Source organism: Anas acuta, chromosome 8 (genome assembly GCF_963932015.1).
Source record: "Anas acuta chromosome 8, bAnaAcu1.1, whole genome shotgun sequence".
Taxonomy (NCBI): Eukaryota; Metazoa; Chordata; class Aves; order Anseriformes; family Anatidae; genus Anas; species Anas acuta.
In genome coordinates, this window is record NC_088986.1 from 9,860,201 (window position 1) to 9,882,735 (window position 22,535).

A 22,535-nucleotide genomic window follows, 5' to 3' on the forward strand; every position below is an offset into this window, starting at 1 on the left:
AACATCAGTTGTTGAGACTGTTATGGAAAATAAGGTTCCAAATAAATCGCTGCCATTTCTGAGAAGAGTTCTTAGGTGCTTTTGGATAGGAGGAGTGAGGGAGGATTAAATTACTGCCTCTTCTGATAAAGTAAACATGTAAACATCAGACTTAGAATTCTTTGGAGCCTTTAACTTGCCAACAAACTACATTTCTAAAAAATGTATCTCTGGGAAGCAGCAAAACTGTCTGGATTAAGAACCAGCCAGCCAATTGAATTTTAAAAAGTAGCTGTCAGAAGAAGAATCAGTACTGAATAGGACCATTTTGTGTCAAGAGAACAGTCATGCATATAAGACTATTCAGCATTTTAATTGATGACCTAGAAATAAATATAAAACCACTGATGAAAAACTTACTGTAAGAGCAGAGTATACACAGTGAGATCAGCACTGTCAGGGTTATCTGAATGACTAGGTAAGGCTGCTCTATTCAAATACTGTTTAGATACAACCAAATGGTTAATTGCACTTGTTACAGGCAACTGTAGCACAAAGGGAACACCTGCTTGTCTAACTCCACAGATCTCTTCTGGATCCCTTTTTTTAAAACATTTGTACCACCTTTGCCAGTTTCCAGTCCTCAACTACTGAAACTATTTTAAGCAATAGGTTACACAGCACAATTAATTAGTGGTTCACATGTTTCATTCCTGAGTTGTGTCTAAAGCTGTGTCATTATCTCCTTTTATTCACTGAATTAACAACCTCCTTTATCCTGCTTTTAACCACTCCACTTTCCTTTAAACCATTCTTAACCATCCTTTGCAGGTGGGAAGAGGAAACAGCATTTCTCTGTGCCTCTAACAGGAGGTCCTTAACTAGGTTCCCTAGAGACTGTAAAGGAGAAGATCTCTGCTGAGGTTCCTTGCTCTTCCACAAGCTTTCTCCTAAATCAGTTCATCTTCTTGAAACTGTAAGAAATTTTAGTAGGTTCTTCTGATTATTTTTAGTTCTGCCTGCATATATTTATTTCAGTTGCTATTAAAGGGTGGCTTTTTGACTTAACATTTTGAACTAGAACTGAGCGCTGCTAAGGATAAAAGTCATACTGCCTGTATCTCTGCTCTACACACAAGTAACTGAAATCTCCTCCCACTAAGATTTCATTCTACAGTGCCCGAGCTTCCTCAGCACACTGCAGTCAGCACCACTTACCCTGGTCATGTAGTGGGTAAAACAGACCCCAGATTACTACTACTTAATCAGATCCAGGTTTCAACCCTGATGCAGTTGGGTGGGAAGTGCCTTTAAAAACACAGCACGGCTCAGCCACAACAATCCCAATACATTTAATCTTTCCCACTTACTTTTCTTTGGGGACAAAATGCTGGGACACAAGAACTTGACGTAAATGAGACAGACAGACCTCAGCATAAAATGCTCAAATTCTGACATGGTTATGTGATTAATTACCCAAAAAACAGATAGCAAAAGAACATAATTTTACTTGAGGCTAGTGGGCATTATTATACACTTTCTACTCCTCTAGACAGAGGTATTCAGCACAGAGCAGCAGCTCCTAACAAAAAGGTTGAGCTCAATTATGTAGCTTGGGTGGAATCAAGTTAAATCAACTTCCTCCATTTTAGTTAACACAAAACAGAGTTTAATCATCCATTCACTACTTGCTCCAGAACATGAAGCTGTGATTACCTACTTTTAAACTCCCAACCAACCAGAGAAGTTTATCAATTAGCAAAGAAAAACAGAGCTAAAAATTACTTCAGGCTTTCCACTATCATTCTCAGATGGAGATATCATAGAATACAGGCAAAGCTTGATGCTAAAAATCTTTGTTAATAATGGGACAAAAGAAGAAATTAGATAGCAGATGGAAGGTCATGCATCATTAATGTACTTAATTGAAGAAGATATGCACCACAATTCTTTTCTCTTGAAATTACTATAATTTATAGTATGGTAAGACAATCTTGTACCTGTGTTTTAAATTCAAAACACCCCACATTTTAGTTTATTTTGAAAGCCAAGTTATTTGGGTGAATTAAAGTAAAACAACAAAAACTTACCTAAAACAACCAAATGGTTACTTAATTTTATGTTGCAAATGGTCGTTTGAGCAGAATTGAAGAGCTCATGGGTGAAAAGCTCATGATTCAGAACACTTCATTTAGCAAGGAAATACTACAGAAACAAAGGTTGTACAAGAACATATGATTAAAAAAAAAGTTTGGTGCAAATTTTGACCAACAATAGATCTGTAATACATGTATAAGATACAACACTATAGCTTTCACCTTAAGATCTCCAGACCAGTAGCCCACAGCCCAAAGAATGTAGAGTGGAGAGGAATTAAGGAGGTCACAGAAGTATACTTGTACACAAAGCAGTCTAACTCATAACTTTTCTAGCTACTGTCAAATAATGAGAATGAATATTTACTGGGGAAAGTTTTTTTCCTGTTTTCTGGAGGTAGGGGAAGCCACAGAGAAAAATAAATATAGGAGAATATAGTAGGAATACAAACTTAGGGCCATCAGAATAGTCAGAAGTCTTAAAAAGGATCTGGGTCTCGCTAGAGATAGCATAGCATACAAAGCTGCAAACAGGCAACCAAGGTTGGCAACACTGATGAAATGAAAGCTGTAATGAACACTTTGACCTTTGCCTCCGACCCCTGGATTCTTGACACAGTGATAAAAACACTATGTATTTTCCTTGGCAACACTCATTAAGTAAATTAGTTCAATTATCAATATTCAGAAAATTCAAGACACAAATTTACCAAAAGTATCTCTGCAGAGTTACCTGGTTACATTTGCTTCTACTAGAAGCCTGTGTGAAAACTTCAATGTGTGCAGTGTAACCATATTTGTGTAAACTAACAACAGAGCTGCATACCTTTAACACAAGGAGTACCAAATACTTCCTTCTAATTGTGAGTGTAGACAAATACAGAAACCACCTTAGATTTAAAGTTTCACATTTTATTTAAAATCCAAGGCAGAGAATGATAATTTCAAGTTTCACACAGTACTTTGTTTTCATGGGCAAATTATGCAACTCTGCAATAGGGGTTCATCACGTAACTATTTTTTATTGTTGCTATACTATATGACCTCATTAAAATAATGAGGTTTGAACATTCGTATCTTCAATTAGAGCTTTGTGGCTTCAAGCAGTTAAAGAACAAATGCTGCCATTAACCTAGAGAATACCTCTCAAATACACACCAAATATATTAACAACATTACTGAATCATGAGGTCATTGTGAAAATGTAAGTCTCAGTGGATTCCATCACAAAGCAAAATCTTGAGGATTTTAATAGGATATTATTTAAGGTATAAAATTAAAATCTCTCATTAAGTTATCTCAACAGCTCATTTAATTTATCAGGCTCAAAAATATTTTAAAGGTTATTTTAGGTTAATTACATTTCACATCCTTTCATGACAGATCTGAAACCCTGTACTTCTTTCAGTCCTGTATTATAAACATTTTCCCCTTGCCAATAACTCAAAGTTCACACTGACACACATTTTTGCATACTTGCACTACAGTTTCAACATGACAGCATTTTATGTTCATGATGTACACAGAATCCATTTTTATTTTTTTTCCCAAATGGAAACTTGGTCACTGCAATAAACAACAAAAGCAAGAAGCACCTCAGTCAGTTGTTCCTCACTACTTACTTAAAAAGACACCTTAGGTAGATTGGTTTATTTCAAACACACAACACATTTTGCTTTTACATACTTAGCCAGCCGCAGCTGCTTTTCAGTGAACAAAATTTGAAACAATGCAAAATGTTGCAATAATCTTCCTCATATATTCCCAATAATAAATGACGCTTTGAAAAAACAACCTGGTAGTTACTCCTAGTCCTGGTTTGTAAAGGAAAGAACTATAGATACTGACTCAAAATCAAGACTGCAAGTGTAATGGTTATTCTGATTTTATATATTCGTGTTCTCACAGACTTCAGAATCTGAACAATGCCTTGAACAGAATTAGTAATAGGTGAGTGATACAGGTACACTATCTATAAAGTGACTGCAGGAATAAGTTATTTCATAGCCCTGTCCATCTGAGTTTTCCAAACATTAATAAACTGAGCTTCACAGAAAATCTGTGAGGTATGCTTTCCTCCCAGTTCTACTGATGACCAAGTGATTTAACCTCTCTGTATCTCAGTTTATCAAAGTTCAGATATGAGGATTGTTGCGTAAGCCTTAGGCTTTAGTACTGTTTCAGTTACAAGGCTGAACTTATCTCTGCCAAGTGATAACACCTCTCCCCCTCTAGTAATCTCAAGGCAATAAGGACTGTAGATTAACTCTTCAGCAAGATTCTGAGCTACAGCTGTTCAGAGGCGAAGCATATAAACAACTGTATTCCCATTTTCCTCAAAGCAGTAAAATAAGCAATCACCGAGTCTCTAGAGCTGTAACTGTTTCGCTGGGAAGATGCACTGCATGGCTTTGATAAACCAAAATAACACAGTAGAGTAAAACACACCAAACAACAAAATAGCTGCCAAACACAGGGGATACGCTACTAATTTCTAGAGCATTTCCAAAGCTTTTGTTAGTCACAGACTTAGGAGGGGTTTTTTATAGGTAACTTAAACCTCAAAGCAGTCTGTATTACTGGAACAAAGTAGCTTGAAACTCAGGCAACCAAAATATCACATGCGTGAAAACTGACCTTCTTATTACCTACCGCATCCTAGGAAATAGTTACCAGATGCAGAAGGCAGCTATATTAAAATACTAAATGTGGACATCTCATGCAGCCTATGGTATCACCTACCAAAAAAAATAATATATATATATATATATATATAAAAAATCTGAATATTTTAGATTTTTAAAGTTTGTTTGCTTTTACTGTCTGCATCAGTATATTCTTATATAAAGGCCAAAAGGAATCACAGAACACTCTTATGGAACAAAGTATCGTTCCAGTGACAATGTATATTCAAGGCTGCCTGAATAACTCTTTGTATTGTCTTAAGTTCCTCACACCTCCCCAAGAAAAAAAAAAAAAAAAAAAGCTAATTTTCCATGCACACTACAGCAGTTTCTCACTTTACACCTACAATAGCACTGCTGTCAGGAGCAGAACTGACTGCGTGTGCCAAAAATCAATTCAACATATTCATAGACAAAAAGTAACACACAGCATCTGAAGATAATGAGAACTGCAATCATTCAAACTGACAGTCTAGTGCCTAACAATTATCATAAGGCAAGTTTTATGAATTCATATTTCCTATGATGACAAGCCTCAGGTTACAAAGAAGGGTGTTCAAATTTTCTTTCCAGTATGAAAACCTCCTTTGAGCCAATGAGTCCACTCCAAAATGAAATTCACTTAACTGGAGTTAAAAAAAATGCTGACCTGAAAAGACTTCATAGCAAGTTGCTGACTGTGTTCAAGTACTATGCACTATATATTAAGTATAACTTTGGTACAGAATTTGTCACAATTATTTGCTATTCTTTATTCAGATACACATTCATTATTTAGAATGAAATTTCATAGTGAAAATCCTAACAGGACTATCAGTTTTGAATGCCACTGTGAAGCATATGTTCCTGAATTTATCATGAAAATATGCAGGATTATAGCATATGCATTTTACTTTTCCCACCAGAGATGCCTTAAAGCTGTGACAAAGGTAAATCTCTGCAAGCACCCTAGGCATTGCCTAGTGCTCGGAATTTTGCTCAGAATACTCAAATATGTTCAAAGAAGCTCTTCTGCAATTTGCTTATAACGGCATTTACTCCTCTGCAAAAGGCCTGATTCTCCCCTTCTCCACACTATCAGATCCTTGTCCTCACTTTCAAGTCTTATCACTCAGCCCATGCCGGTATGTTCAATCCTCCACCCAGAACTTGCTCCCCATCTCTCCCTCAAATCCAGTCCCTTCAAGAAAACACAAGTCTGGACAGTGCTTTAGCTCTTCAAGCAACACTTACCTTTTATCTCATCTCCTCAGAGCCACATCTTCCAAAATCCATAACTTACCAAAACTCTCAAAGATTTGCTCATAGACTTCACAGCATAAACAAATGTAAATTGTTAATTAGTATGCATAAATTTAGGCTTCACATAATCTTAATCTGGAAGCCCATTTACTTACCATTTCAGGCTATTACTGCTATTTTAAAACACAATTTCCATGACTTCATACAGTAATAGATTTCATTCACATAACCATAGTCCTCTGCTATCTTCTACTTTTCTAACAATATGAGATTTGTACAGTCAAGTATTAAAAGTTCTTTACACCCTAGAACAAGTATATGGTCTTCATGAGCTGTAACTTTAATTATTTTTGATTATTTTTCAGTTAAAAATATTTTCAAATGTCTTCAGCAACATTTAAACAGTCAACACCTTACCTCCTAAAACACAATCAAAAAGTAAGGTTACCTATAACAAAACATTTTGGAAAAAGAGCAGCTGCGTGTTTCAGAACACACAAATGTAAATGAAGTTTTCTCATCAGACTCAAATGTCTGCTCCTGAGATAAGTATGCAATCAATCAGCAGGAGGTAGCTCTACACACAACTGGCATTAATGGCTTGTCCCCCAACTACTGCTATATTTTTCAGTAAAAAGACAGAGATTACATCTAATTCTTTTGCAAGGAGGTAGAAGCCTAAGCTCTGTGCACTCACATCACTGTGAGTATTCATATCAAACAGAAAGCCAGAGAGTGCAGTGGAAGACCAGCTTTGCAAGCTAATGCTTGATTTGCTAATCAGATACCTGCAAGTCACCACAAACTCTGTTCCTTCCAAGGCCTCATCACTGTGAAATTAGTGAATAATACACAGAGAGTCTGTTAAAGCACGGCAAAACAAGGAGGAGACCCAGATACAGAATTTCCTTTTATAACTAATAGGGTTTTGGAAGCAGAATATAAAAAAATTGAACTTCTAACTGCACAGCATTTCAGCTGGATTTTTCAATTGTTAATTTCTGTAGTGAATTTGCAAACAACACGCTGTTAATGTCCCCTTCTAGCTTCGGTGCACAGGAAAAGATCTCGCTCTTCTTTAGGTTGGCCCTGTAGCAATGGTGTCATTTTGTGTTGAAAATGCAATTCACTATGCTGAGATGAAACCTCCAGTACTTCAGCACCACCTAGCAGGTCATCGACCAAAACACAGTTAGGCAACACATCTTTTGACCCCAAAAAAATGCAAAAAACAACGATTGACCTATTTGCCTCAAAAAAAAAAAAAAAAAAAAAAAAAAAAAAAAAACTATATTATTTCTATATTATTTTATTAACTATCCTAATCACCAGCTTTCTGTTACCAGAAAACCACTGTTGCAAGCCATGGTGCATTAAAATATGAAGCTAATTCACACTCCAGCTAAAAAAGAAGCCAGATTATTAGCAAGTGGTTACTGTAGAACACAATCACACAAATAGTATTCTTGTGCTGCAAAATCACAAACAATTACCAGGATCTCTGAAAACCTTTTACTAGAAGTTACTTAGGTCTCAGGGTTAAACTATTTCTCTCAATTGCTACATGCCCACCAGCAGATGGCAGAACATCACCGCAAATCCCTCACCAGGCTTTCCAAACATCAGCAATTGGTTTTAGCCTTAAAATGAATATAAATGGAATTATCTACATGGTGGCTTTAAAAACCCAAACCTGTAACCGACTAGCCACTCTCCCTGGTAGCCAAGAATGATGCAGAGGTGAGGAACAACCTTTTGTAATAAAGAGCAGAAAGAGCAAACTGCACAGGGGCAATACACTGCCACAGGAGGTTTATATACTGGGTACAACTGATTCTATTCCTAATACAACTATACTAAATCAAAAGCAAAGGAATGAAAACTCGGAAAATCAACAGTGAATATTCTCTCCTAAAAAGCACACCTCAACTTGAACGTCAAAACTAATATGCCACAGTGTCAAGTCTGTCTCAATTACCAGGTTTCCAGCACAGGCTCCCTCCCTGCCCCAAGGATGACCATTTGCCCCATTCTGCTCAGAATAACCTAATCCTCAAAGCTTTAGGTAACTGAACGGTCAGGATAGATGAGGCTGAATGGGGGCTGTCACCGGCTCAGTATAATTCAACATGGGAAGTTTTTCAGCGTGTTAGTAATTTCAAGTCCTTGCATCTGAGACTTTCTGTCCTCCAGACTGTTATTCAAAATCTGAGAGGTTTTGTTGTGTGGGTTTTTGTTTGTTTGTTTTATCTACTTCTTGTAGAACAAGACCAGGGAAAGGCAAACTTTCTGACATATTCTACAACATGATTGTCTCATTTTAACCATTACCTTGCAAAGTGAATGTAAAACCGTAAGTCATTTGAAATTTCTGAACAGGAGACTGACTCTGGAAGGAAACCTTAGAAGTCTATCATCAGGATTAACAAAGCACCAACAGTGTAGTCACCAGACTTCATCTCTGAAGATGAAAAAATGACCCAGACCATATATTGTGTGGTACAGAACACAAGGAAGAAAGTTTATACCAACAAGAGACCTGCCACTAAAACAGAATCCTCAACCTAATTTTCAAAAATGATGCTCAGTTTTCAGTTCAAGGAGTACAGGGAGCAGTTTAGAAAACTTAAGTTTGTAAGAAGGAAAGGGAAAAAAAAGGTTCAAAATTGCTTTCACAAAAGTATCAAATTTTCCAATGACAGACTTCCTTGAAGTGTTTTCCCATCACCACAGTTGGCAACAGGAACACGCATGGTTTCTTATTCTTGGAACATCTCTAATTTTTCCAGGCACTAGATAGTGAGCAACGCATGAGAGACGTAGCCCAGGAGTTGGGCTGGATCATCCTTGCAGGTCCCTTCCAACTTGGGATACTCTGTGATTCTAATTTATGGGTAGCACACTATCGGATGTTCTTTCACAAAAAGCTGGAGATGGTGCTTGAGATGTGCTATATGCCAAGGGAACACGCACACACACACTCCTCTTTCTCCACAAACGTAAATACATATTTGGCAATGGTGTGGTACCCCAGTATACAGCAGCCTATCCTTAACAATAAAAATTAAGGGAAAATCATCCCTTGTCCACCCATACACACTCCAACCCTGGAATATTAACACTTCGCAGCATTGAAGTAAATTGCTTTTGGCAATCAAATTCACTCTTTGAGTTTTGTCAAAATAACTGTTTGCAAGAAGACCCTCCCAATTCACCTCCTCTACAACAATATTCTCTTCTCAAGCTTTTTCCTTTCTAAAATTAACAAGCCCTGATGCTTTTCATGCCTTTTTTCATAAGAGAATGCATCCTTATCCCCAATCATTCTCATCAGTTGTCTTCAAAGCACAATCCATATCCTAACTCCTTTAAGACAGGGAGTCTGCAAGCCAGGTTTTCAGATAAATGAATCCCCAAACTAAGTCATAAGAGATTTTCCACATTATTATCCTTCTGTTCCTTATATACAGTTTTTCTATCCACCACCCCATATTTTTTTTTCCTTCATTTTTACTATGTTTGAGTCTTGAGACCAGAAAATATCAGAGATACTCACAACAAAGCCTGTGTCTATTCCCCCCAATTATTTCTTTGGGTATGTTAGGGAATTAAATTCATAAATATGGAATAAAAATCATAGGACACTCCTCACCAGGAAGTCCATCTACTACAATCACAAACGTGTGTCTTAGAGTTCATGATGAACTGATGAACTGAAGGTAGGAAGTCCTCACATATTTAGAAGGCACACCGATCTGATCAACATCACAAGAGCACTTGGCATTCAGGCTATGATGGCTTCCTTTTCAAATCAAGTATCTAGTAGCAACTGCTATGCAGGCACATTAAATCAGACTATCACACATGCAAAGAGCTGAAAGGTTCTAACAATAAATTATGGTTATGAAGTTTAGCATGTTAGAATATCATTTCCAATTCTTGAGCTGTTGCTAATAAGTAGCCTAGCTATCAGTCTTGTTTCAGAAGCTACAAACTAATTTCTAAGCAGTTGCTACCATTAATTTATTGTTTTACTTTGTAAACAAAGTCGGGAAAAAAAAACACACAATTTAAGCACAAGAGGAAAAAAAAAACAAAAACACTACTGAATACCAATACATTGATACCTACAGTACCATAAAGTGGAAGCAGAAATAACGCACGTAGCTCTGAGTATTATGCCTTTCCAGTACCACACTCTCATTTCTCCCTAGCTATGCTTCTATTGTATTAGTAACAAATAATAGGAGAATTAAATGCTCTAACAATCAAGGCTGGCACATTAAAATGACACTCTGCATTACTGAACCTACTCATCTCTTAATAGAGCTATTCTTCTAAGAAGATTAATTATACTGGCAAGAAACCCTTTGCTGTTCTAATTTGTGAAACATATTTCAATACCACAAGCATTATTAGAAGAGCTGCAAACACGTAACTAGCTCCGAGATCCCAGGACTCACTGCATTTAATTAGGTGTTCATCCTGTGACCAGCTCTTTAGTCATTGCTTTAGAAGCCCATTTCATATAAAAAAAAAATAATAATTTCTGGGCTTAATTAACTGCAACTGCAATTAACATACAGCCCACCATAAACCATACAGAGGTAGGAAAACGGCCATATACTTCAGTACCTAGCAACAACACAAAAGGACTAACACTGGATTTATAGCTAAATTTGTCTGCTTTAATTAGAAAGATTATTATTTTAAAATAAATTATTGACATTGCACTTCATATCAGAGCATTTGATAGACAGCACAAACACTGCCATGACAAACTGAAAATACATCACATTAATATGCAGCACTACCATGCAAACACATCTGCAACCCACTGAATTGTGCAGAGCTGTTAAACAACAAAGCAGGATTCCAAATTAAATATCTGAGAACTAATGCTTTGGTTTAAAGCACAGCTATTTTCATTAAGCTATATAACTTCAAGGTATTTGCCTACCACCAGGCAATAAATCTGTATTTTAATGTTTTGCTTTTTCCCTTTTTTCTCTTTTTCTTTTTTTTTTTTTTCTCAAGACCCCACCAGATAAGAACTTGGATGCCACTCTCATGTGCCAATTTTTACTTCTATTCATATAAAGAAATTACAACCACTGCTAAGAATAAATATTTAAGACTAAAACTGATAGAAAAGTATCTACTGACAGGCACCAATCTAAGACAATACAATTAAATCAAATCAATGCAATAGCACATCTAAAAATGCTAAGACTACAAACACTTCATTGTGAAATTAAAACACAAACACATGGATGTTTTAACATCAAAGATTTTAATTTGTTTTCAAATCCTGGTGGTACCAAACTGCCAAGGATTCACAAAAAAAGTCTAACTGGTAGCAATCTAAAGGCTACTACATACAAGGTACACCATTTAACTTAAGGGGCCATTGCTTCTATAAACTAGAAGCATTCAAAGGGGTCATTGCTTTTTAAGAAACATTCACCCAACTCCTTACAGCCCTATATGATGGTGCAGTTAACACACCAAAATTTCCTCATTTCCGTAACACCTGTTATAGGGACAACACCACGGAAACTCGGAAAAAAAATAATAAGCTTCTAGTTTTGCTTTTAGTTTACCATTTATGAGCAATTTATGTTGTATGTATGACTGCTCGCAAACAGCTGATAGCTGTCTTTGCCTACTCTTAAACTTCTCTTCTCCTTGCACTTCAACAATTTAAAATAGAGGGAATAACGAACGTCTAAAAACAGAAGTTATGCTCCTTTTGGTTTGCAATTCCATCTATAGCCAATTGAATTTCCTTCCCACATATAACATTCTCTTCTTAGAGAATGCTAATTTAACAGATACAACATTCTTCAAAAATATATTCATTTTTACTAAAGCCATTTGACAGAAACCATGCAGAACAGCAGATGTCAGTTCCAGCTTTTCAATTCCATGGACAGTTATTCCTTTCAGCATCATCCCCCTAGCTGCTCTCTGGGGAAATAGGCCAAGGTAGCTACTCAGAAAGCTGCTTCCCAATTAAACTTGTTTCAAATGGTCAGGTTCCCATGCTCACATCTCTCTAGACTTCCACTGTTATATTTTTCTTTCAGGAATCAGGCAGCTTAAGTAGCATCAAAAAAGAGCTTCCCCAACAAAGAAATAATTATTTGTTTGCACGATTTTTTCCTTTTCATTTTTTTTTTGTCAAAAAAACGGGGTGAATACATTCTCCTCTTAGTTCACCTCTAACCCCAAAAAGTGGGCACATGAACAAAATGAGACTTTCAATGAGAGGGAGGAGAGAAAGCAAGGTAAAAACCATAGCACGGTATCACACCGCTCTTGATTTATAGCATTAAATCATCAAGATTATTGCCAGACTTACTCACCAAGCCAGCAGTAAGCGAAGGAGCAGATTGTCCTAGAGACTGATTTCTCATGCGGACCAGGTTTGAGGTATCTCCAGGTGGCTGCCATACTGTCTGTCCCACTCCACTGTGGACACTATTTGATAACGGAAGTAGCTGTTTTCCTTTAAAAACAAAACCAAAATAATATCAACTTATTTTTAAACAAATTTGCAAATTCATAATACCATGCTGATAACAAATATTGCATATGTACAAAAAATTGTTCATAAAAAGGCAGTTTAAAAGTTTTGATTGGTTAGAACTTGAACAGTATACTGCTCGTGAATTCATTACCTTTTATAATTAAATATTTTTAAATTATTTACTTTCATTATTACGTAATGGACAAATCCAAAATCTTGTAGAAATGGACTTTTATCACTTCATACCTTTCTATAATTTGCACTGCTTAAAAAGAAAACAGCATTTGCTGCCAATTAAACGATTTATTGCCCTACAGAGAGGAAATGTTCGTGTTACAAAAACCTTCGAGTATAACTTTAAAAATTCTCATGAAAATACACTCATAATTTTACAATATTACCTCTTCTCAGTAACTTAGCCAGTCCGATATCCCTGCTTTCCCAAAAGCTGCAACATTTCCCAAATCTGCTGCAACATTCTGCAGCAGATTTCATTCAGCTCTGGTCAGAAAATAATATATGTTTAACCATTCTTTTGTTTTGAGTCAGGGATCAATATTTTCTCTTTAAGAGAAAATTCACTGGTCAGCAACATCACAGTATCCTAAAAGTAAAACATTTTGTATTTTTTCCAAGCCTCCTTTGTATTTCACTAGTACAGATGCTGATCTCCCATGCTGCACACGCAGCGAGAACAGTAGTTCCTATCTCAAAAAGCTCACACCATTGTGCCTTCCTGCAGGAAGTATACAATAATCACTTAAGAGGATCTGCTCAATACATTTTTTTTCTAGTCAATATAAAACTGTTTTGAAAATGACAAACTGTAAATTTCCAGAGCAAGAAAGAAACAAAGTAAGTCAGATTTTGACTGTATCAGGCTTGACAATGTCCTTTTACATACAATGTCATTCACAATAAAAAGAGAAGACAGTCTAGCAGTTGAAACACAGGTGAAAAAGCGTTTAAATCCTGATTCCACTATTAGCTTCCAAATGACTTCCTCTGTAACTCCAGTCAGACTCTGTAATTCAATTTTGCCATCTGCAAAGTGGGAGCAAATAATACCTCTTTTCTCTAAATATTGTCAGATTAAATTATTTCAATGTCCAAAACTAAAAAAAGAAGTATGGACTGTTAATAGTACACTATCCTAGACATTACCTCCCATATTAAAACAGTGCAAAGCACTTACTTATATATGGGAAAAGGAAATAATAGTTTTGAAACAGTGTGTGCCCTCCTCTCCTTCCCCTTCCAAGCACAGCGAACATGGTTGCATTCAACTACTACATGCTCAAATTCATAGGAATCACAGGAGACTAAGACATTTGTTGCAATCAGTAGCAGGAAGAAGCCTGCATCTTTCATCACGTATACTGCAGAAAACACTTTTTCTCAGCAGGCTATTCTTTTGCAAATTCTTCAACTTGACCTTAGAATTAAATGTGGAATATTACATTTGTTACATAAAAGCAGCTACAAGATTTAGAAAACTGCCAATGTGATCATCCATGATTTCATGTGGGTGATGGTGTTGTGTTTTATTTTTTTCTTTTGGTTTTGTACCTTGGCTATGTTAATTTCCAGTAACAGTTAAAAGTAATGTACTAGTAACTGTACATTAACGGAATGAGGCAAAGTATGAGAGATTAGAAGGCTCAACTTTGGCAAGCAAATAAAGATCCAACACAGTAGTATCTTTTTCTCAGTCCCATTCTATCTGTGTACAACTATGGACATAATTTTTGTGGTTTGCTCATTTTCAAATTATGTGTAAAAACAATGACTCTGCTTCTCTGCAGAGGTCTAAAACTACAGAAATGTACAATGCTGTATTTATCTCAGCAAAGCACTAGCAAACTATCCTATAATAGCAATTCAAAGCATGTGATTATCTACCCATTCAAAATGCCAGTACTTGGGAGCAAAAATAACATATGATATAGTTATCAATATCTCCTTTTAGTTCCAGAAAAACAGCTCATATTTAAACAAAATAGAACTTCTTTCAGGGAATCAAGAAGCTACCTACTGCGTAATCTGAATCCAGGATGACAGTTTTCAATCAATAGTCAAATCTCAGCCAACCAATTTGCATGCACAACCATCTATTTCATCTATATACAAGTATTACTCAAATTGATTTGCTTCTGTCACTAAAATAAGTTGGAATTATTTTCAGGATGGAGCTTGAAACTAAAGCCTTTCCCTACCATGTCTCGAGTCCTACATACATTCCCAACACCTGCATTTAAAACATATATCTAAATGTCTACATTTCCTTTATCCAACTGAGTTAAAATGATCTGGCTGCGGCTCTTTTCCCCTTCCTGTATCAGGTTATAGCAGACTGAAATTTCACTAAGATGCAGCAACAAATTGTGGAGGACATTATCATTTCAGACACAAAATTTACAAGGATTTTATATCCAAACAGAAAAAAATATATTTAAAAAAAATATATAGAACTTCTCATTTTCCTGCTTCCTCTTGCTTACTTCTTCTTTTATTCTCCTCTAGTGATTAACCTACTTTAAAGAACAACCCTACTTGCATACAAAATATGAGTGAGTTTCCATTTTTCAAAAACAACCCATTTATTACAAATAAAACATTAAGACAAGGCCAATCCAAAATAAAATGTACATACTTTACTGCTTATTTAATTCCATTACACCCAGCACCTCAAACATTAGTATATTTATCTTTCTCCAGATAAAGGACGGAGGGAACAAAGCTTTTTGTATTTTCACAATCATATAAGTCAAGCCCATGCTACTGCCAAAATGAGTGGTTCCGCTCTCTTCCCCTCCCACCTGAGAATTTCAAGCCCTTCTTGTTCTTGCTCTAACATGCAAATAGTCAAACAGTCAGCCTAATTAGGGAGGAAATGGGCTAAAAGTTAACCCTAGAGAAGAACAGTGGTATTCAGGCAGATCAGCTATTTCATTCTAGACCGATCATGCAGCTAGCTCTATATGATCTAATGCTGATATCACAGACTTTGATACAAGCTCTAAATAACTGTGCAAGCATCCCCTCGCCCACGTATGAAGTCTCCAAAGAAGTGAACTACTGAACTTAGCCCAACATTTTTGACTCATTAGTTGATTATGTTCACTCCATGGTTCTACAGCAGTCATGAAATAAATTTTCTGATAGAGCTGAAAACTGTGGTCAGGAAAAAAAAAAAACACTAATATAAACTGAAAAATATGTATCTTTTTAAAGCAGCATTTTTACTTTGCATCACGTTTTGAATAAAAAAATATATGAAATAATTTCAACATGACATAAAAGTCAGGTTCCCCATAAGAAATGATATGGCAAAGTAGGCAAGCTTACAGTCAGTGATGACTTTAGAAGTAGAAGAGGTAAGAATATATCACTGTATTGCCTGAAGTCCCACCACTCCCTTCTTTTAACTTTGCACATCAAATCTTAGCTTTTAACTTTTCACTCTGGCCAATATGCAGAATTTCATGCCAAATCCAGCTCTCTTTTTCACTCTCTTCTATTAATACCTCCTTCTGAATCTTCCTCTTATATAAAAACTTGTATGCCTTCCTGTCAACAAGAGGTCGCGTCTAGTTTTAAAGAAATGTCCTATCGATATCTTTTATCACAACTGTTATGCCAACAAGTAATACAGAGTATTTTAATAATAACGAATTGTCATACGGTCTTTACAAAATGGCATACCTGACAAAGAACTTGCCAAACTACCTCTGCGTAGCTTGCAGTCATCTTGACTTAGCTGACGATGGAGCTTAGTTTTCCCACCAGATGAAAAGATGTCAGGATTGCTGAGCTTTCTGCAGCGCAAGGGAGTGGACTCTGTTACTGTTTCCTGTACAAAGAAGAACAAGTAGAAATTTGTAAGTGAAAACTCTTGTATCAATTTCTGAAATATACTATCTCCAAGTATAAATGAGATCTGATTATTTATGTGGGTTTTTTTATTATTTTTTATTAAGCCGACTATTCAGAAATGTAAATCCCCCTCTTTTGTGCCACTTATCTGTGCTAAAAGCACATCACAAGACCCCAGTCAAATATGCTTCTTGAACATTATTGTTGTAAGGTTTACCATTAATATGAGTCAGAAAAAGGCAATTAGGCTACAGAAATTATTAGCAGTTACAACATGTAGGTAAAAAGGCCAATGAAAAATCATGCTCAGCTTTGATTTAATCTATTTCCTACTAAAGTAAAGAGGATTATCTCTGGATTTCTTGAATATTGAATATTTGAATATTGAATATTTGTTCCTTCTAGTCTATGAGTTTAAACAGTCTGAACTGTTTCTTAGTCTACAGACAAAGAAACAGTTCCGATGTCTAATTGCAACCTGAATCTCCTAGTATAAGTTACAGTTCAGCAGCTTTACTACAAGAACATACATATCACTATATAATAATTCATTAGGATAGAGATCATTCTTTGTGGAATGTCTTTGTTATTACTACAAACAGAATTAGACATGTATTTGTCAGAAACACTCCCACACATGTAAATTCCTTTCACAGCATACAGCAAACTTTCAATCAAAATGGAAATAGGTAGAAGAACAGTGGTGAACACAACCACAGCTTTTCCCTCATGCATTTAATTGTTCTGGAGGTGTCAAAGTAACTCACATTATGTGCCTGAAGAAAAAGTACAAGCACAGCTATCATATGTGGTTTTGAAGAAAATGTAACACTTTCCATTACAGCCTACATAGATGCACTTGGTCAAGTCTTCCCTTCTCTGCAGCTGTGCAACACATTACACGTCTTAATGGATTGCTCCATTTTATTTCAAATGCCTCTCATTAGCTACTTCAGGTCATGCTTATCCTTATAAAATCTCATCTGAGGCAGAAAATAAGCTGCAAAGAACAATATCCTTGCATGATACATCACCACATAGCCTAGCAGTTTTAAATCGTGTCTTTTAAGTCATGCTTAAATCAAAAAAATCATCTACCATTAATGGCTTTTAATTAAGATTTGCAGATTGCAATCACAATCAATTTCTGAAGTCATTAATTCAAACCTGTTCAGTCTACAGAGTTATGCCCCAAACTGTCAAATCCAGAGCAGGGCTGCACACTCTAAAAGCTTCAAGAATTTTTGTGGAGAAAGGGAAAAAAGGCATGAGTAAAGTGGTTTTACATGAAAAAGAAAACTGAATGCGGACTTGAAATTGTATCCTCACTTAGCTCTGACTCACTCATTCTTGACCTTTCTTAAACCCCATCTCTTTTTGGCACCTCATAACAGTAACTTGGCTATTTGTTTGAGGAGCAGGAATGCTTTGCTCTACATTTGCTTCAGTGGTGAACATTTCATAGGTTGAGAAGTACTGCTCTAAAACAATTTCTTCCTCCAGTTACAGTTCGCCATTCACAGCTGCCACACCATCTAAACCAAATCAAGAATGAGACCTGGGTAACTTAGAGTAGACCAGCTCACTCATCCAGTTCATCACACAGCTGCAAGCAGTTGTTGTTGGTGCAAGAGGGGGGAGAGAAACAAAAACAAGTGACCTGGGGTAAGCTGCGTGACCTGAAAACTGCTTTAATCGTACCTTCAGGTTCTTCACATCTTGAAGCAGAAATGCTCACATTTTCATCTGCCTCTGAACTTTTCCACAAAGGTACTGAACACCTTCGTGTGCAGCAGCCTATATTTCTGTTTTTCTGTCATTTGGAGAGCTGAAAAGACACCTACGCTCATGCTACCATGCTTTCTGGTTGTACTTAGGAGTAGGCTAAGTAATTTTAAATTGCAACATTAGCAGTCTGCTAGAACATCTCTGAAAGCTGTAGAGGCCTGGGGAAAAGAGAAAGTCTTTGCTATTTCTATTTGGGATGGCAGAAAATGGTTGCACATACATACATGTCTGTAAATAGAGATATACACAACACTTCTAATATGACATGTCCTAAATGCCTGTAACTTCTAAAAACTGTCATGCTTTTCCCAATGACAACAATCAAAAACGAATGTACACCCACCCCCACAAAAAAAGGGGGGGGGGGGAGGGCATTCCAACTTACAAGCAGGTTAGTTAAAATCTCACCCAGCATTCTACAATCATTTCCAGCATTCTACAATATCTAGCTATTTCACTGAACCTAGCCATATCCCCAGTGAAAGGCCCTACTAACAAGATGCCACTGGTCTCCTTCTCAGTCCATGTAATGTGTGCTGTTAAATAAATCCTTAGAAGAGACAACTTTTTAAGCACCCTCACTCTGCACAGGCCATTATCCTGCCTTCACCAGCACAGGAAGGGGAAGCACAGTTCTTCTTATAAGGCTGATGCAGCAACTGTTGTTGCTCTTCTGCCAAGTCCAGCTGCGTTGGGATGGTTGGAGGAATTATGCAGCCAGAAGACATGCAGCAGCCAGCAACAGGAGCAAGGGACCCTGCCTGTCACCGCCCAAATACTCCCCACACCCAGAATATAGAATACATCCCCTCCTAAACTGGGGCTCCAGGGCACCTCCTTTGCACCCCGTTCCTCCCACCCAGTATAGACACCAGAAAAGAGGATTTGGGGAAAACAACACGGGAAAGAGCACCAGGGATATACAACTACATGGAATTTCCTCAGCTGCTGCTTTTACTTCACTTTCATAAATTTTAATTTTAATGATGGCTTAGTGTGACATCCTTAGTTTGAAAGGTATACCTTATAACATTACTAGAGTTATTGGACATTTGTTAATTTAACTCCAGATCAACTATTAATTTAACATTCAAATCAACAAAAGGACCAAGAATCAGCACGTGCAAGAATAGAGGACTTTCTGAAAGGTTTGTTTCAGGAAGAAAGGCAGGTATTGCTTTGCAAAAGATTTCATCAGAACAATACTGTACAAAAACAATCTTAGGATTATTGCACTAGCAAGAATACCCATCAGCAGGGCAAATTAAAATTTTCAGATTAACATGAAGAAGTGTGCCCTGACCAGAGATTCTCTGTTTGTTCACAGTTTGCCTGGGGTGCACACTCCCACACAATACCCCCATCTTTCTCAGTGAACTGCAACTAAAAAAGAATGATCATTCATTCACAGCACCAAAGTAAGGAAAGGCTGTAAAAACAGAAATTAAAGAACTGTAAGACAAGTCCTTTTAAAAGTAACTTATGTATTTTACATCTTTTTTTCACCCAATATGTAGACAGGCACATACCCCTACAGCTCTAAGGAAGTGCTTACTTCCCTACTCTTCCCCTTCGCCCTCTACACAGAGTCTCTTCTTATTGGTAAAAATAATTACAAGTTCTTATCATTCCTTCTTGAGCTGCAGTACACAAACGTTTTACATTTGATAATATCCAAATCAAAGCGCCCCACTGAAGGAGCGCACAGAGCACCTACTTCTACAATACCCGTTGAGCTGCGACATCCTGCCTACGCACGCCTTCCAGCCCAAGCTGACCCCAGTGGCACCTGCCACCCCCCAGGATGCCATTCCACACACATTTCTCCAGCAGCCCCCCCAGCTTAAGCAACTCCTCCCCACCAGATGCTCGTACTACAAAGACAGGAAAGGAATAGTGGAAAGGAAGCAGCTTCCCACACTCAGTAATGAATGAACCTAGGCCGTCTTCTGCAGCAGACAGGCTTCGCACATACTACCTACAGCAAATTCTTCATAAGCCCTTTTTTGTTAAGCACATTAAACGCTTGGGCAATATTCAGAAAACTACATAACTGGTGAATGGTTTGAAGAAAGGGATCCCAACTGCACTCCGCAGGTTTATATAGCTGTCAAACTCACTTTTCAAATAATAATAAAAAAATCCAGAGCCCTGCTCTCAGACAGCATATTAATGTTTTAAAAATGCAGAACTACAACATGGCCAGTTAAAAACTTCATTTTCTAAGAGCTATGCATATATTGGGTCAGCAAAACAATGAAGAGGGGAAGTATTAACTTCACAACAATAGAGTTGTCTTTCATAAGACCACAGTTTCTCTTATCCATCAAAATCCAGCCTTGGTATTGCAGTTCATAGATGAAATAGAGAAATACTGGTGTTATGTGAACAGTCTTAATACAACCAAGGGAAAACCAGAACACCACAGGAAGAGATTTTTCCTTGTCCTTGTCCCAGTGCAAGATGCAATACACATGAAGGACAAAGATTTTACACAACATTTCAAATCCATGAGTAAGGAAAACTTTGCAGTGACAGAGCGTAATTTTGCTTACATGCTTTCAAATTACTAGCCAAACCACCAAAGTCAGTGGCTGAAGAATTCATTGCATAGCTCAGGCTGCCAGAATTCTACAGGCTCAACTTCTACTTTTGAAAAGAAAAAAAATCTTGCAGCGTTAGAAATAAAAGCGTTAGCAAGCACCTAAGAGAAACACCACTCACATAGCATGGAAAAGATTGTGGGCATCTCTCCTTTAAATTCTTTTCAATGGTGATTCAAAACAAAAAAAAGAGCATTAACTGGGGCTTCTACCAGAAGCAAAATATCAGGCTTATGCAGCCTGCAGAACTCTTCACAACTTAGAACTTGAGATAAGAGCATCACACAACCAGATCTTGATTTGCTAGGCTGAGATTATTCCTACCAGTCCCTTCAAAGGCATACAAAACATTTGCTCACATAACATGAAACAGGAGGATATGAAGAAGAATGGAAATGGGTGTTCTTCAGCAGCGATGAGCTCTGCATTTTTCAGCTCAGTCACTTAGCACGTTTGCACAGAAAAACAGTTAAAACAGTTGGGGCACTGGGGTTATTGCACTCAGCAAGGAGAATCAGACAGACTGCAGCAGGAGCTATAGACAAAAGACAAGAAACCAAATGTTCTTCCTGGTGGGTAAGATTACACTAACATGCCATGTTAACATTTTGATTTGGTGATTTCAGAATATAACTACAAAGAACCTGCTCCATCATCTTTTCCATTCCATTGCACTGCTTCTCAAACCATTCAAGCAAGAAAAAAGCATATACACCACTGCAGTGATTTTCAGCAACCTAATTTAACTGCTTACTTTTTTTTTTTTTTTTTTTTTTTTTTTGAAAGGACAGTAGTACAGCCCAGATCCTTAACCTACAAATGGCATGTGAATGCTGCAAGTGTGAATGCATGTCAAGGTAGTGATTCCTTGAACTGCTACATGTACAGAAAATAACCAATGAGAATGCAAATCAATTATAATTTGAAACTTTCTGATTTTTTATTTCTTTTTAAATGTAAAAAATTCTTACTGCTCATTTTTTTCTCTATTTTTTAATCCGGTACTGTTTGTCCTCTAAAAGAAAAAAGCTTGTTGTTTCAGATTGTGAGCATATATCTAAGCATTTCTTTCTCTTCTTAGCCTTTCTTCCCTCTGTAATATGTATACATACCCTTAACAAAAGATAAATCTGATTCTGCCATTATTTACCCTAGTGTACTTTAAAACACACCAGGAAATAAAATTAGAGCCTAGAAAACAGACTGCAAGGCAAATATCTTAGTAGCACTTAAAGCAACGTAAGCATCATATTTATGCTTTAGTATTTAGCACTGAAATACACTTTAACTTTGTAGCCTTAGTGAGTAGGTACAAAGGGGACCAACAGTTTATCAAGAAGCTGAGGTGAGCCCAAACATGACTAAAAGTGTAGGCTGAATATGAACTTGCAACTAAGACCCTTCTTAACTGCATCTGCTTAACTCACATACTTGCCAGCAACATGCTGAAGTGTCAGAGACAGCAGAACCAAGGAAAATTAAATCAGCATAGCCTCTTAGAGGCTATAATGTATTGGTTTATTACATCAACAAGATAGAAAAGCTTTACAGAATATATTCCATTATATACAAATGTCTGCATTTTAAAGACAAAAGATCTTTACAGTATTTTTCTCTTTAATAATCTGAAGAACCTTGCAATAAATCCCATCATTTCCAAATGTAAACATATAAATTTATATTTACATATAAATTTTATGGTTTGAAATTTCCAAATGACTTAAAAGCTAAGCAT

At 36.8% G+C, this 22,535-nt stretch overlaps 1 protein-coding gene across 7 annotated transcripts in view; it reads right to left on the minus strand.

Moving 5' to 3' along the window:
* MAST2 (microtubule associated serine/threonine kinase 2) overlaps positions 1 to 22,535 on the minus strand; it is a 190,144-nt gene that overhangs the window by 153,964 nt on the left and 13,645 nt on the right. For all 7 annotated transcript variants that reach the window (XM_068690812.1, XM_068690810.1, XM_068690809.1 and 4 more), the window contains exons 2-3: positions 16,239 to 16,386; positions 12,370 to 12,512 (exon numbers count right to left, since the gene is read on the minus strand). In XM_068690812.1, coding sequence (XP_068546913.1) covers positions 12,370 to 12,512; positions 16,239 to 16,386 — 291 coding nt within the window. The remainder of the gene's footprint in view (positions 1 to 12,369; positions 12,513 to 16,238; positions 16,387 to 22,535) is intronic.